The 15,495-nt window shown below is 43.7% G+C and overlaps 2 protein-coding genes across 4 annotated transcripts in view; one reads left to right on the plus strand and one right to left on the minus strand.

Moving 5' to 3' along the window:
- The window catches only part of REV3L (REV3 like, DNA directed polymerase zeta catalytic subunit), a 114,542-nt gene extending 110,146 nt beyond the window's left edge, over window positions 1-4,396 (plus strand). For both annotated transcript variants that reach the window (XM_014263510.2, XM_088052599.1), the window contains exons 31-32: window positions 695-904; window positions 3,226-4,396. In XM_014263510.2, coding sequence (XP_014118985.2) covers window positions 695-904; window positions 3,226-3,366 — 351 coding nt within the window. In that variant the 3' untranslated portion in view covers window positions 3,367-4,396. The remainder of the gene's footprint in view (window positions 1-694; window positions 905-3,225) is intronic.
- Window positions 4,397-4,677: 281 nt separating this feature from the next.
- On the minus strand, window positions 4,678-15,282 carry SLC60A2 (solute carrier family 60 member 2). 2 transcript variants are annotated; one of them, XR_001332323.2, is made up of 5 exons: window positions 14,911-15,282; window positions 14,650-14,818; window positions 11,985-12,101; window positions 8,072-9,647; window positions 4,678-6,578 (listed from the first exon to the last, which is right to left on the minus strand). XR_001332323.2 is itself a non-coding variant. In XM_014263511.2 (4 exons), the coding sequence occupies exons 1-4, from the start codon at window positions 15,280-15,282 to the stop codon at window positions 8,404-8,406; spliced, it is 1,902 nt and encodes a 633-aa protein (XP_014118986.2). In that variant the 3' UTR covers window positions 4,678-8,403. The 2 variants fall into 2 exon arrangements, 1 of the variants encoding a protein (XP_014118986.2); XM_014263511.2 differs by having other exon boundaries at window positions 4,678-9,647.
- Window positions 15,283-15,495: the final 213 nt, after the last annotated feature.

Here is a 15,495-nt window from a genome sequence, read left to right on the forward strand (position 1 = left end):
TGGCAGTCACCTTAAGTATCTCCAACAAGCTGTTTTAAAAAGGTAAAAAGAGCCCTGGCTTTCTGCAAGGCCAAGGAGCAGCAAGGAAGTCACAGGGAGCAGAGCCACAGGAGAATGAAGGATAGCACAAAGCAAAAGTCATGCAGCAGCAGGAGTAAATGCAGAGAATGAACTTCCCAGGGTGATGGGCCAGTGGTGGAGCCTTGTCCAAGGAAATAAGAGCATGAGCTAGAGCTATGGGACCAGAGCACCATGGCAGACCTGTGCCCAGGACTGCCCGGCACAGACACTCGAGGGCAGGCAGCATCCAGAAGGCAGCCACTGGGGCTGCAGCCAGGGCACATTTAGATGCGAATCAGATCAGCACCTTAAAAAGGAACAGCTGCAGGAGGCAGAGCTTGAGGTGAGAACAGGAGTTAAGCATGTGACCAAGGATTTTTCTGATTACAGATTCCCTGTGAAATAGGTGTGGGGAGGGCTCTGTTCAGTGTATCACTTCAGGGGCCAGTGCTGCGCTCTTAAGAGTGCCGTGATCCATGTTCATAATTTGTGTATGAACCCATGCCCTGCAGGCCATCTTGCACTTTCTTACTCCTTTGGGAAAAAAAAAAAAGTATGTCATCTAGGATAATCGAGGAAAAAGGCAAGCTGCTCTCTTGTAAGTTCATTACCTCTTAATTATTTTTCTTAACAGTTTCAGAAGGCTGCCTCAGCTGCCCGCACTGAGCTAGAAGGACGCAAAGGCACCATCTCCCAGTATTTCACGACCTTACACTGTCCCGTGTGTGATGAACTGACCCAGTATGGGATCTGTAATAAATGCAGAAGCCAGCCACAGCATGTGGCAGTGATTCTCAACCAAGAAATCCGAGAGCTGGAGCGTAAACAAGAACAGCTGGTCCAGGTACGATTAAAGCATTGTCAGATGTCTGCCAGCAAAAGACAGAGGCTGAAATTTCAAAGCAGTGTGTTACTGAATACTCCCGACAGAAATGGGAAGTATGGTCCGGGTGTTCAATGTGCTGCAGCTTGTTTGCTTTTCCCATTGAAGGCAGCGCAGCAGCTGTTAATCTCCTAGGCTTTTGTGGAAAGCTAAGGCAAAGGAGGGGATCAGAACAGAAAATGCTTTTCTCATTTTCTTCTGATTTTTAAGAGGACCCTGTATGGTTTGTAGGTCCCTTTTTATAATGACAGAGAGCTGTGAGAGTGTAAAAGATTCACTCTTTTTTGCATCAAAACAGATGATGTTCTAGAAACAAAAATGTTGGGGCCAGAAAATTTATTTATTTATATGTATAACATGGATGTGGTTTAGCTTGGGGATTTTCTTGTTACCTTTCCTGTCAACTGGAATTTTGCAAGCTGCTTTTTCCCCTTGAGCTAGAAGTCAATTAAGAGGGTAGCTAACTGTGCTCATGAATAAATTACAGCAAAGCACAATGTTTCCCCTTGTGGAAACATGTGCATACCCTCACCTAATTTTCATACTGTCATATTTTATAATTAATAAATATTTTAGTTTAAATTTATTTTTAGCACTAGCACATGAACTATTTTAAAGATTTGTCTTAAAGCCAGGGATATAAATGTTCCTAAATCTAAGCATTGATTTGATGGGATTCTCATGGGGTTGCTAAAATGCACTGTAATTCACTTCATAAATATTTCATTACTAAGGTGTGGACTATTTGCTGTATTTTGTAATATTTGCCTTTACCTGCATTGTGAATGGCAGAAATGAGGAAATGCATGTTCTGCTGTTTTCCTGTGGTACTTTGAACCCTTTGCATTGCTCTTGTTCAGGAATAAGGCAGAACTTGGCAGACTGGTCCAGCCCCACAGAAGGATCAGTGAGTTCAATTTGAACGTTCTCTTGTCCCTGCAACACTCAACAGCTCAGCAAGGCCTGGCATCCTGTCCCAGTCAGTGTTTGATCTCTCTGTAGGAGCATCTGTCTTATTTTAATATGAAGGCATATATATCCTTCACAGCTTAAATTTTTAGCCCTTTGAGATTATAAACATGCTGAAGCCAACAGAAAACTGATATAACACTGAGCTGTACATTATTTTAAACTGCACTCAAAAACTACATGCTCCAGGTTAAAACCATAGACTTCTCCCCTCAACACAAACTGAATTTAGGACATGTCTCAAGTACCATTTAGTTTGGTCCTTTGCATTTAAACCAGCCACAGCCTGAGTTAGTTCTGAGGTTACAAATCTGGAACCAGCTGTTTAAATCCTGTTCCTTCTGGTCACAGTTGCAGGCCAGAGGATTTGTTGCAGGCACTCTGAGGTGCCACCTTGTGAGACTTGGCCAGGAGGGGCTGCCCCTCTCCAGCTAAGTCAGTCTGAAGGGATTTGGTGCTGATGCAGGCCTGGTATCAGCATGGGGCCTGGAAAGAAGGAAAATAACTAGTTTTAAAAGCAAAGGGGCATAATTTATTTGTTGATCAGGCTGTACAAATGATAGGATAAACTGTGCAATATTTTAATGTTACAAAACACAGGTGTGGTTGGAAGCAAATTTCTAAGGTTTTGGAAAAGCGGTTGGAGGTGGCAAATGCTGCAAAGGGTAAAAATAAAACAGCAAAGCAGTGGCCTTTAGTTTCCAAAAGATATCTACCTTTGGAAAAACTGTGCCTGCTGCTATTTTATTCCATCAGGCATCTCACATTTAAAGTACTTTCAAGCAGCATTAACAAGTAGTTCCTTAAACAAGGAGAGCAGTACAGCTTCTGTGGCCTATGTATTTCTGTGTTGGGATTGATTGACTCTGACTAGGTAAAACTTAATAAAGCTTATCTTGAAACGAGTAATTTATTTAAAGTCCCTTTCCTCTGCAGAGAATAACTGCAGGATAAGAGTTGTCTTTTTTCACTAAACTTTTATAGAGAGTGAGTTTATCACAAATAGAACACACTTCCCTGCTTAAACTTAATTTACCTTGTTTTTTCAAGAGCCACCACATGCAAGCAGAACATAATTAGCAGGATTGAAATCCAAGCTGTAGAGTACTGCTGTTGCTCTCTGTCCAGTTCAGTGGGAGTTGCTGCCAGCCACCCACCAGTGGCCAAAGGAGCTGCTCTGGGTCACTCCATGCTGGGGAGAAGGGCTGTGCCTGTTCTGCTGATATAGGCTTGAGGATTTAGTAGTCCCTAGTGGTCTATGCCTCACTTGTGTTGTTTAAAATAATTGTTTCGTTTTTTCTCATGTAATCCAGATATGCAAGAACTGCACAGGCTGCTTTGATCGGCAGATCCAGTGTGTCTCCCTCAACTGCCCAGTACTCTTCAAGCGCTCCAGAGTGAGCAGAGAACTGTCAAAGGCACCCTATCTCCGCCAGCTGCTTGACCAGTTTTAAATGATCTGTGTTACAGGATTCCAGGTGCTATTTTTGTTTTCTTCAGTGTTTACCACACTAAGACTATTGTGCATGGTGCTTTTTCAATTCTCACCTAGTCCAAGATTTCCATTTTAACTGTTGGGTTTATTATCTGAAGAATAATGAACACTTACGATAACTAAATTAAAAAAAGAAAAAAACCCAACCCATTTGTTGATCTATGAATAGCTCACTTTTTAAGATGTAAAAATTTCTTCTTCCTTTCATGTTTCTAACATACTGTTTTATAATGCTGATGTTGAAATAGCTCTGTGTAACATCTTGTAAATCCATTTCAAAGTAGAAGTCAAGTTTACTTCCTGGAGGAAGGAGCACTGAAAACCTCTTGAAACGATAAAACCATTTGTGTGTGTTCTTGAACTGTCAGTATCAAGACGTGTTACTTATATATTATCCATTCACTTTATAATTTTGTCTGCGAAATATTTTGTAAATACACTTTTTTACTTTTCAAACAACTGAGTAAAATAATGTGCAATGACTTTTATACAGATAATTTTAAAGTTGGTTGGTATATCTCCTCCTAAGTTTTGCTTGATTCCAAGTAGATCGTTATTTTGATCAGACTGTGCAAGCAGTAGTACCATGTGTAGCATTTTGAAACATTATTTTCTAAAAATTGCTGTCTTGCTTTAGCTATTAATGGGGCATTGTGAGGAACTGTGCAAAGACATTTTTGTTACAAACCTGTGGGACTGTTGCAATACTTTAAATATAAAATTTTATTCCATTTTTGCTTGTTTTGTATAGACATTTCTATTGCTTCTAAATATGCTTAAAATATTTTCTTTCCTTACGTACTGTACAGTTAAATCTTATTTGCCACCATCTTGACAAAATGTGTATTTAGAATATTTGTATAACTGTATAAAATGGAAAAGGAATTATGTGGTCAGTGCATTGTTTTCTAAACTGGAAATCATTTTGTTTTAGAAGTTAATAATGGAAACCATACTGAAGTTGAATAAAATGATATGGTAAAAAATTATATGGGTGTTTTTAATATTTACCCTAAATTTGTTTCCATTCTCTGGCACACACAATAATGTGAAAACAACATTGCTCAAATCAAAGTTAAGAATCCAGCTTAAACTTTGGGATCTAAAACAGCAGCAGCAGTTCTTGGAGGCCTTCCCCAAACCAGAAGAGAAACATTTCCAGTTTACCATTAGTCAAAAAAGGACTGAGTTTTGAATATAAAAGTCCAGAGGAGTTTGAAAAATAGAACAAAATTTTATTTATATCAAGGAACCTGAGTGCATTCTCCAGATAAAAATTTATTACAGTCAAGACACGAGTCAGTCTATTAAATGTCACAGAACACGGTACAATTTAAAACCCACATCAAGCAGAATAAAAACTATTACATATATAATAAAACATCCACAGATTGCAATGCACTTGTATGCAAAGTAACTTTAAAAAAGAAAGAAAACATCAAGGCATAAAACTTTGCCTGGTCTTGCATTCAAGCATTGGTCATGTAGAGGATAAAAGTGCAAATGCCAGGAGTGAGTGCTTGCAATACAGTCCAGCATTTGGCAGTGCCTCAGCATAAATAAAGTATTAAATGACACTTAGCTGCAAGAGGTTAACTTTCACACTGGAGCAGAGCACTCATCTTCGAACTATTCCTGGTTTTTGTGGAGTAATTTTTTTTTTATTCCTTATTTTTGTGGACAAAAATAGGATTCTTATCAAATTCAGGTACTGCATCCATGGCTTAAAGCTCTTGTCCTCAACAGAGGGATGGCTTTTCTAGCATAAGCAGGGCAATAGTAATGTAATACAGTTACTCAAAGTGATTTCAACCCCTAACAGGTAAGTACTTGAGCTTTCTGGAGAACCTGTAACTTAAAATAGATCTGCACTGTAAATAGATCCTCACTTCAGCTGTACATGCCAGGAAGCATTTTGAAAGGAAATTTTAACATATGAAAACTAACATTCATTGTCTGAAAACAAGCCTTGAGGAACAGTAAAATCCAAGAGCAGGGAGCTAAGCCTTGACCACTGAGGGTGCCTTGAATTGGTATGAGCTGGACTCATCCCTGGAAATGTCCCAGATCTTGTTTTAAACTTAAATTGCTTCAAGTGTTTAATTTTCAGTCAAGGGCAGCCCCTGCTATTAGAAGCACGCTGGTTAAGGGATAAGGAGAATGCTTTCTGTCCATCTATCTCTCTTCAAGTTTAAGACCAGAACTAAGACAGTGAAGGTTCCAAGTCCTTATTAAGTCCACATCAGTGGAAAGTGATTCTACATAGATAATTCTTGAGATTCCACTGTCTTACAGCCACTGCTTTTTGGATCCTTTATTCGAGGGAAAAAGCTGCTCTTACCATGATTCCAACCTGTAGCTCCATTCCTACTACATAAGCCTCCTACTTTTCCAGGAGGAAATGGGGATGAATTGAAGTTACTCACACAGGAGTTAATACAGGCAGTAAAAAAAAAAAAATACAAAAAAACCAACTTTGTTTTGTGCAATATTTTTGCGTTTTCTGGAAGATGGTCAGAAACACAAATAAGTGTTTGTATATATGCAGTAGCTAAGCTTCTAAGAGATTACAGCATATTTCCCAATGTAGCTTTGATTTAATTTTCTGGAGTTTTTTTGTACTTTATTATGCAAATGTTATAAAGTAAACAATCCATGTAAACTATCCCTGAGAATAGTCTTACACGTAGGACATTCTGCTCTGGAATTTCATCCAAAATTAGCACATGAATTGGGGGAGTTTAGAATCCTCCTGGTTGCCCAGTATCTTTCTTTAGATAATTTTCTTCTGGCAACATGATCTTAAGTATGGGGAAACTTTTTTATAGCAATGTCAATGCAGGTAAAGCCAGGGGGATGGCAGCTCCAGGGGGGAGCTGCCACAGAACAGTTTCCATATCTTTCATTGTGTCCTGCACCAGTGGGATTTGTCCTCACCATCAGCTGACACCCCCTACTTGCCACATGAATGGAGCAGTGTGCAGGAGGAAGAATGGGAAGAGGAAAAACAGTGAAATACAGGCTCCAGCTGCCCTCATTTAATCCACTCTCTCTGCCTACCTCACTCTGCTTCCACAGGAAACCAGCTCAGCACGCAGGGCCACACGGACTCACCCCGGCACCTGTGCCTAGGCCAGGACTGGTACTGGCATGTACGAGTCGTTACCATTCCTGCAAGCAAACAGAACCATTGTGCAACAAGTGTAACAAGGCTCCATTTTAAAGTGGAGATTCATGCATTGCTCTGGAAAAAGGTGCTGCAGAAGCAATCTCTCAGAAACACAGTGGCATTGAAGTGCCAACAGCACAGAGAGAGGCCCTGCAACATGGTGAGATATAAACAAAAAAAATTTCACTGCAAGTTGATTCTGGCTTCTTATTAACTTCTCAGAAGAAAAGGAAAAGACATGCAAGCCCAGGTTGCACACTTGTACGACACGAGAGGGAACAAAAGCAGACCTGGAAACCCAGGGAACATCTAAGATTCTGTGCTATGTTACACCTAGAGCCCTTTTGTTACTAAATTAAACCTCTTAGCAAGAAAAATATTTATAAAAGTGCAAAGTTAAAAACCCCAAACAAGAGTACATTCTGATCACATAAACTTAAAAAAAATACTTAACTGATCTGGAGTTCCAAGCTGACAAATGGCAAGATTACTGTGCAGAGACAGATTTTGCCATTTGCTGCTACTTTTTTTTCTTCTCTTACTGGAAGGTCTCCCTGGCATGGCTGCACCTGCCCAGGACTTTGTGCTTAGCAGCAATGAACCTACACATACAAACCATGGCGTCTCCGCTAGGGAGAGTCCATCTCCATGTCATCCCCCAAGGAAATAAATGCAAATGTCACCAATCCAACTGGCCAGGGGCAAGTAGTCATATTGGAAAGGGTTGCTTCATTGATAATTCTCTCTCCTTCTCAAATCTTCATTGTAACACATTAGCCTGTTAAATCTTGGCACAGGAAGCCAGAGAAATTGCTGTAACCTTAATTTAAACCACTGGCTTAAAAATACCATATATTAAGTAATGTCTTCTACCTGGAGGGAGCCAGCAAGAAAGATGGAGTGGGACTTTTTACAAGAGCATGTAGTGATAGGACAAGGGGGAATGGCTTCAAACTGAAAGGAAAAAAAATCTTTCCTGTGAGGGTGGTGAGGCACTGAAACAGGTTGCCCTGAGAAGTTGTAAATGCCCCATCCCCGGAAGTTTTCAAGATCAGCCTGGATAGAGTTCTGTGCAACCTGGTCCAGTGGAAGGTGTCCCTGCCATGGCAGCAGGTTGGAACTGGATGATCTTTAAAGGTCCCTTCCAACTCAAACCATTCAAAGATTACATAATAATTTTATCATCTTCTGCATACATTTCTTGAGTTCAGTGGTAGTGCCATGATTGGTGTGGTTTCACTCTTAAGAAATAATTTCCAGTTTTTTCTTGTCTTTGTCTCAGAACCAAAAATTTCGGTAGTTTGCCAAAAGGTTGTTCAATTTACAGCTGCTGGGCATCACCAGAAATTTTAACTGACCTGATCACACACAACTTTCAAATGCAGTGGAAACATTCCTCCTTCACAAGGTAAGAAAGTTCAGCATTACTGATAACAGATCTCTCTCATGAAAACATTTTGTGACAAAGCACCTCAGACCTGCTCTTTTCACCCACCTCAAAAAACTGAGTCGTCTGAGCAGTCCCCTTCTTTCCCAGTTATTACAGCATCTCTTCCTTGAATGTGTGCTTCATATTTAGAAAGCATCTCTTATGCTTTAACAGTTTTGGCATAGCCAAATATTTATCATGTTGACCCATTCACAACACTGAGGACCTTCCCACTCCAAGACACATCCCTGCAGGCTGAAAATGAAAGAGGAGAAAGGGCTGGGCAGATGAACACGCTGAGCTCTGCACCACTATGACAGGATTCCTGAACCGCTTGACAACAACTACAATTCAATTAATTTCCATTTATAAAAAAAAAAAACAAGTCAGCTTTGACTCTATTCATTCTTCTCCGAGTCAACATTCCCATTTTGTCTGCCAGGGGAGCCACCAGCAATCACTGCAGGATGGCCCAATGCATTGTCCAGTTGGGGCTGGAGAGAGACTTCAGCTGCAGAGTCCCCTGGTATCCTATGGGAGGTGTCCGTCAGAGAGTTTTTCAGCTTGTCATTCATTTCTACGACCTCGAAGTCTGCATCGTTCCACTCTCTCGCATCCTCCTCTTCCTCCTCGTCCTCAGTAAGCCTCGAGTTTGACAACAAAGCTTTACTGGTCTCGCTGTCAGTCACTTCTTTCGTGTCCTTCTTCCGGGAAGCGTTGGCCAGTTTGTACATCATGGGGAAGAGCAGGACTGTCATTATGGAAGTAGCAAAGGCAGTGTACATAACGACAGGAATGTGGTGGAACTTGCCCTGGAGATGGCCCACCACGGCAGGAATGCACATCTCGCCCAGCGCCGCGCCCACCACAAACAGAGAAGCCGTTTTTCCTTCAATAACTGTGTACTGCTCTATCCAGGCAATGCCGCTGGGGAAGACGGTGGCCATGGATGCTCCGTACACGGCACTTCCCACCCACAGCGAGGCTCGGTAATGTGCAAAGAAGGCCAGGGCCGATGAGGAGGCAGTAGAGCATAAGAGACTTATCACGATCATGGTGGCAGGGGACAGGAAAGCAGCACCAAATATTGCCACTGCTCTGCACACGGCAAACGCGCCCCAGAAGACAGAATTCAAAGCAGCTGCTTCACTTTCCGTCATCTCAGCAAAGACCACTGCATAAGTAAATAAGTAAGAGCCATAAGTGATCTCTGCTCCCACGTAGAACAAGAAGAATACGAACAAGAGACCAACTAGAGGCCAGTGGTATTTGGTAAGCCTGCCCTTCTGTGCAGCAGCCTTTGATTTGTCTCTATCTGAGCTGCCCTTCAAATACAAAACAAAAAAGAAGATGGAAATTAAGAGAATATAGCTCCCTATGATAATATAGGACCACAAAAAGTCTTCATCGTGATGGTCTTTTGGTGCTGGTGTAGTTGATGCAGCTGATGCTGTCGGCAGAGACTTCAGGACAGACTGGCTTGTCTTTTCAGCCCCTGCAAGTTCTTCAGATACAGAACCCACCAAGGCCATTTTAGCCACAATCGGAGCCAGAAATGCACCAGCAGCAAAACTGAAGTGCAAAGCCTGCAAGTGTGGCCCAACCTCTGATCCCCAGGTATTGAGTGCCAGTACATTGCCACCTGCAGATCAGAGAGAGAAAGATTCATTTTAGTCCGAGACCAGATATTGCTTAAAAGAAAAACAAAACAAAACAAAACAAACTAACCTATATTACTGATTCAATGTACAATAGTGCCAGGTTTAGCAAATACAATGTGCAAAACACGAGTTAACTGGAAGATTACTTGAGCTTTAGGAGGATATTCACAGCAGTCAAAACAAAGAGTCACACGATGGCTTAATCCAGCAGCAATGGACAGACATAACTGTGCCAGGGGAGTTTTAGGTGGGGTATTAGGAAAAATTTCTTCATGGAAAAGGGTTGTCAAGCATTAGAACAGGCTGCCCAGGGAAGTGGTTAAGTCACCATCCCTGGACGTATTTAAAAGACATGTGGATTTAAACGTTTCTCATTTCTCTAAGTATCAAAAGCAAAAATGCCCAGTGCTAAGAATCAGAGGCCTCATTAAACAACACCACAGGAAAAATAACAATTCACTTGCTTCTGATGGGCTGGGTCCACCCCACTGTGTTCAAATGACTTTCCAGAAACAGAAGGGTTTACCTCAATAGTGCTGCAAACGCCAAACTACAACATCATTAGATCAACAATAATGGTAGGAAATAAGATCTCAGAAATGTGTTTTGAAGTAGTCCCTCAGAAGAGTGCAGGAAAACAAAACAGTAATCAAATTCCTGTGCTGCAGTACAGCAGCCCTTGTCACTCAGCACTCTTCCAAATCAATTCAGCTTTGCTCTTCTGCCTTGCTATGAGTTTCTTCTGCTACTCCTGCTCAGCATGTGAAGTCTCCCTGGCTCTGAGCTCTGATCCAAGCAGCACACCCACTGAAGGTATTTTTACCATTGGCTGACAAGATTTTTTTTCCCAAAAAGAATTTTTAAACCAAGTGCCACATATAACAATCTTACTGGAGGCAGCAAATACAGCTCTGCACTCAGTTTATTTAACATGAACTGTGCCGTGCAAAACCATCTCTTCACTACTGGATCCTGTGCCGTGCTCCTTTTACACTTTAGCAGAGCTCCCTCAAACCCCACAGAGTTAAGGCAGACAGTTCACATGTGCAGCCATCGTTCCTCTGTGCTGCCAACCAGCTGAGCCACCATAGCCAGGCCCTGGCTAGGATGCTTCCAGAGCTGTTTGGATGGCTAAGCTAACACATGGGTCAGCTCCTTCTCAGAAGTAACCCTGCCCTTAAGGTGATGAACCAGCTCCAGTAGTACCTTGCTGGTTAGTAAGCATCCCCAGGCTCCTGCAGTAGGGCAGCAGGCTCAGCACACACTGCTGGGACATGGCTGGAGAGATGCCAGGAGTGGCTGCTGGTGTTGCTTCACCACCACGTGCTCCAGCAGTCAGCCAGAACACTCTGCCAACTGATGTACTTTTGGGCATTTCCTAATCTCCACATTGCAAGTATGCCAGCATTTCCCAGGCATCTCTAAGTGTGCCCAAACTCTTTGCTGTGGCCTTGCCTCCTGATGCAAACTGCTTGCTAAAGCCAGCCATCTCTAACCCACCCTGTCTAAGCTGTGCCCAGGGGACTCATTTCTGTGGGAGTTCATTTTTCATGCCTCCAGTATAACAACTGACCTTCCTGACCACACCTATACTTGTTCTGCAACTTTACCAACACACCTCAGGATCATTGCATCATTTAGGTTTTAGAAGACCCCTGAGATCACCTTCCTCCAATAATAAGCCTGTGCTAAGAAGCTGGGTTCGAACAGCTTTTCAGCAAAAGTGCTGGGTTTGGGGATTTTTTCCCAGGCCATTTGCAGTAAGCATATGCCACAGACTTAGAATCTGGGGGACAGAACAAATTTGTATTCCCAGACACCTAAGCATGGCTGGCCAAAGGTGGGAAATATCCCTTAATTCAGGGAGATGGGCACCATGGTGCTGTGAAACCCCAGCTGATGCTGAGACAGCTGTAGGTGGGCAACTCTGCCAACAGCAGCTGTTAAGAATCTCAAACACCAAGGCTTTGCTCAGAACTACTGGGCTTAACCAGCTAATACTAATGAACCATATCCTGACCAGCTTCCTTAAAAGAGTAATTTAAAAATTGCTTAGAGTAACGGTCCACTGAAATGCAAATTGACCTTCTCCAGAAAACAAGATATTCTCCACTCCCCAGCCCCTAAAGGAAGGCCTGTCACACACACAAAAACAATGGAAGCCTCAGAACCAGCTTAATCCAAGAATCACAGCTAGGTAAAACAGCTCCCCTCTTATAATTCAAGATGTATCACGAGAAAAAACAGCAACTGTTTTGGTATGCTTGAAGTTTCCCATTATTTTGGTGAAAGAACTGTCAGACCACAGGGTCGCTTACCTGTGTCCAGAATTCCCATGGAACCTCCAATAACTGACATCAAGATTGTTAATAGCAGGTATTGCTTACACCAGGGTATCACATAAAGACCAGCCGTTGTTCCAAGCATGGATAAGGCTGGAAAGGTTAAAAAAACAAAACAAAAAACTCACATACTACAGTTTCCATTTAAATAACACAGAAGACCAAGAAATACAAATTAATTCATGCTTATTAAAGTTGCAGATAATCCTAGTAAGTGATGCAATGTAAATACTTCAATCCATGGTTAGCAGTAGCAGCTAGAAAGTTCAACAGATCATTTTTTAGTTGGAAAAAAAAATTAACTTAATCGGGATATAAAACCTGCATGACAAACTTATCAAAGAGAGCAGCAGCTCCTGCTTGGACACTAAGAAGTTTTCTGCAAACTTCTGATTTCACTTCACCGTGAAACCAGTAAAACCTGAGTTTGAACAGTGTCAAGCCTGTTCTCTGAGAACTGCACAACATTTAATTTGGCTCAATTTTTAAAAGAATCTAAATAATTAAGCTCTTTAAAATCCTATGAAGTAATTGTACCTTGTCTACCAAGTGATCTCCATATAAAGATTCTGACTTTTCTTTATGTTCTGTTCTCACATGAGGGATGTATTCCAAGGAATTTCTGGAGTTTTAGACAGAACTACAAAATTTCTCATAAAGAAGTTTAACAACAATTCATTAACTGTATTAGTTTTGCCATTATTGGCTACACTTAAAATAAGCCATTTCAAAAAATATTTTTAGCTAACGGAAATTGCTTTTATTACCATTTGGGAGGAAGTTCAGCAGTTCAATTCTATGCTTATAATTGCCTTCATAATAAAACAACCTGCAATTAATAATTTGAACAGACAGTATTAGGTTCTTAGAAAGCTTGTACCAGTTCAGCTGTCTCTATTATTTTTCAAATCCATACATGATCACAGATGCAGCAGATACTTAAAACATCAATGGGGGCTGATGTAATTAAGAATTTAGGTTGATTCCAAACAAAAATGGCAACAATGTCCAGAACCCTAAAGTCCTAGCAAGATACTTAGAATACATGCCTCAAAACATTTTTGAAGGTGTGCATGCTGAGCTGCATGAAGAAAACACTAGAGATGGGGAATATTAAGTACAGCTCCCAAGGTGCCCCACTCAGACCCAAAAAAATAACTTCCCAGCAAGGGCTCGGTAGTTCATTTCAGCTCTATGCCTGATGATTAGCACTTAAAAATTTCCTTGACAAACACAGATGATGTTTTTGATTTTTCCTCTGTGTAGATTTTTTTCTCTGTGGCAGAGTTCCAGCAGTTGAAAGATGGAAGGTAAAACTACACAAGCCAAAATATTTTACAGGCAGCCCTCAGATGAAAAAATGAGAACAGGTTCAGTAGTTCAAATGGTGGTCTTGCCATAAGCACCACCAAGCTGGAAAGGATAAGGAGATCCATCATTTGCTGAGCATTGTTGACAGACAGCTATTCTCAGGAAAAGAAACTATTTCAAGTCAACATTGCATTTCTACAGGTGTGTGCACTGATTCCTTTACAGAAGTCAAAGTCTGACTTTGTCAGGTGCACAAGGAGGGAGGTTCAAGGTAACCCACTCCACAACTGCAAGCACTAGCAATAGAAAAAGGGATCTTAACTGAACTGACCATATATATGATTACAGCAAGGTTCTTATGAGAGGCACAGTTCCCTGAACTAAGGAGAAGAAGAGCAAGCCCTGGTATACATTTTAATCCCTAGCTTAGAGCACAAAGGCACTTGAAAATAAAAGAGACCAGGGCTTCCACTATTTTAGGTGTGTTCTGAGAATTTATTCAGGAGTGAGACACTAAACACTAAAAGGAGCCCCTCCTTTCTGGATGTTGAGTGTGGCTCCGGGCACCGTGATGGCTGAGCAGCCTCACTCTGCCTGGACAAAGCCAGGCCTGTGCTCCTACAGGAACAAGTCTCCACAAGTCCAGAAAACTCTCAAAACCGTCCACTGTGGTTCCTACAGTTTAAATGTTTCTACCATTACAGACAGTAATTAATGTTTCCCACCTTAATTAAGTTAAAATTTGGGTACGGCCCTCCAGTCAAAAGCCACAGACTCCCGTGCAGTACACGAAGCTGGTGGTGACTGATGAGTGTTAAGGGAAGGGGAAGCTCCCCCATAGAAATGCGCCTCAGCGTGACTGCTGGAGGTTTCCGCTGCACACCCGGCAGCCAAAACACAGCTTCCTGTTCCACGTGCTGTAGTGTCACTGCAGAAGCCTGTTGTGTGCACCTACACTGTGCACATTACTTGATGCGAACTAAAAAAAGCCCAGTTGTACTTTGCAGTGCAAACCAAAGGCAGCACTCGGTCAATCCGTGCAGATTTTGTCAGTTCAGTGCCCGTTCCGGCTGTGGCTGTGCCCGGCGGGCCCGGGCTCTTGGCAGCGATGCTGCAGAGCAGCAGTGCCCGGCGCACGCCGTGTCAGCCATCGGCCGGGGCGGAACATGGCGACAGCGAGCGGGGATCTGCGGGGAGCAGCACCACATCCCACGGACCCTCCCGTTCCCGGGGCTCGGCACCGTAAAGGCGACACATCTCCCTCCGGGGCTGCGCTCGCTGGGGAGAAGCAGAAGGTGCCCCGGACAGTGTCCGGCGGGGCAGCACTCACCGAGCAGCAGAGTGGCGTTCATGCAGTCGAAGAGCACCCCGCCGACCATCGACCCGGCCAGACAGCCCAGGGACCGGCCCACGAAGATGTAGTACATGTCGCTGACGTTCCTGCCGACATTGGCGGCCAGGTTGGGGAAGGTGGGACCCAGCACCGCGATGCTCATCCCCTGCAGGGCAGAGTGCGGGATCACCTCGCCCGTCCCGGGGAAGGGTCTGCACCGCTCCCCGGGGCCGCCCTCACTCACACTCATTCACTCACCAGTCCCAGGAAGGAGGCGCAGAGCGCCCCGGTGGTGCACCAGCGCAGCGCGGCCCCGTCTGCGCATCGCCCGCCGCCGGCCGCCCCCGCCTCCGTCTCCGCGTCCGCCTCGGTCTCCTCCGCCTCGATGATGCGGACGCGCAGCTCCCGGTCGGCCTCGGCCATGGCTCCCGCCGCCGGCTCCGAGGGCCGCTCCGGGCTCGGGGAGCGCGGCCCCGGCGGCTCCGCCCCGCGCACGGCACCGGGAGGAGCGGGAGGAGGAGCGGGAGGAGCGGGAGGAGCGGGGGGCTCGGAGCCGGGGGGCGACACCGCCGCTTCCTCCTCCGCCAGGGGCTCCTCCTGGGAGCGGGGCTCGGCGCTGGGGAGCGACATTCCCGGGACAGCTGGCACCCCACAGCCGCTGCGAAAGCTTTTGCAGCAGTACCCGAGGAAGTGCCCTTATAAACCAGGATTTATTAGTTTATTTATTTTTAATCTGTGCTATCACTCAAATTGCATTCGACCTTTCAGCCAATCGGTCATAAAAGGTCTTTGTCTTCCACAACGACTGTGTTATGTCACGCTGATAAGTCTTCTCAAGAGAGA

Source organism: Pseudopodoces humilis, chromosome 3 (assembly GCF_049639895.1).
Source record: "Pseudopodoces humilis isolate 2021_Gansu_Grassland_sample_001 chromosome 3, ASM4963989v1, whole genome shotgun sequence".
Lineage (NCBI taxonomy): Eukaryota > Metazoa > Chordata > Aves > Passeriformes > Paridae > Pseudopodoces > Pseudopodoces humilis.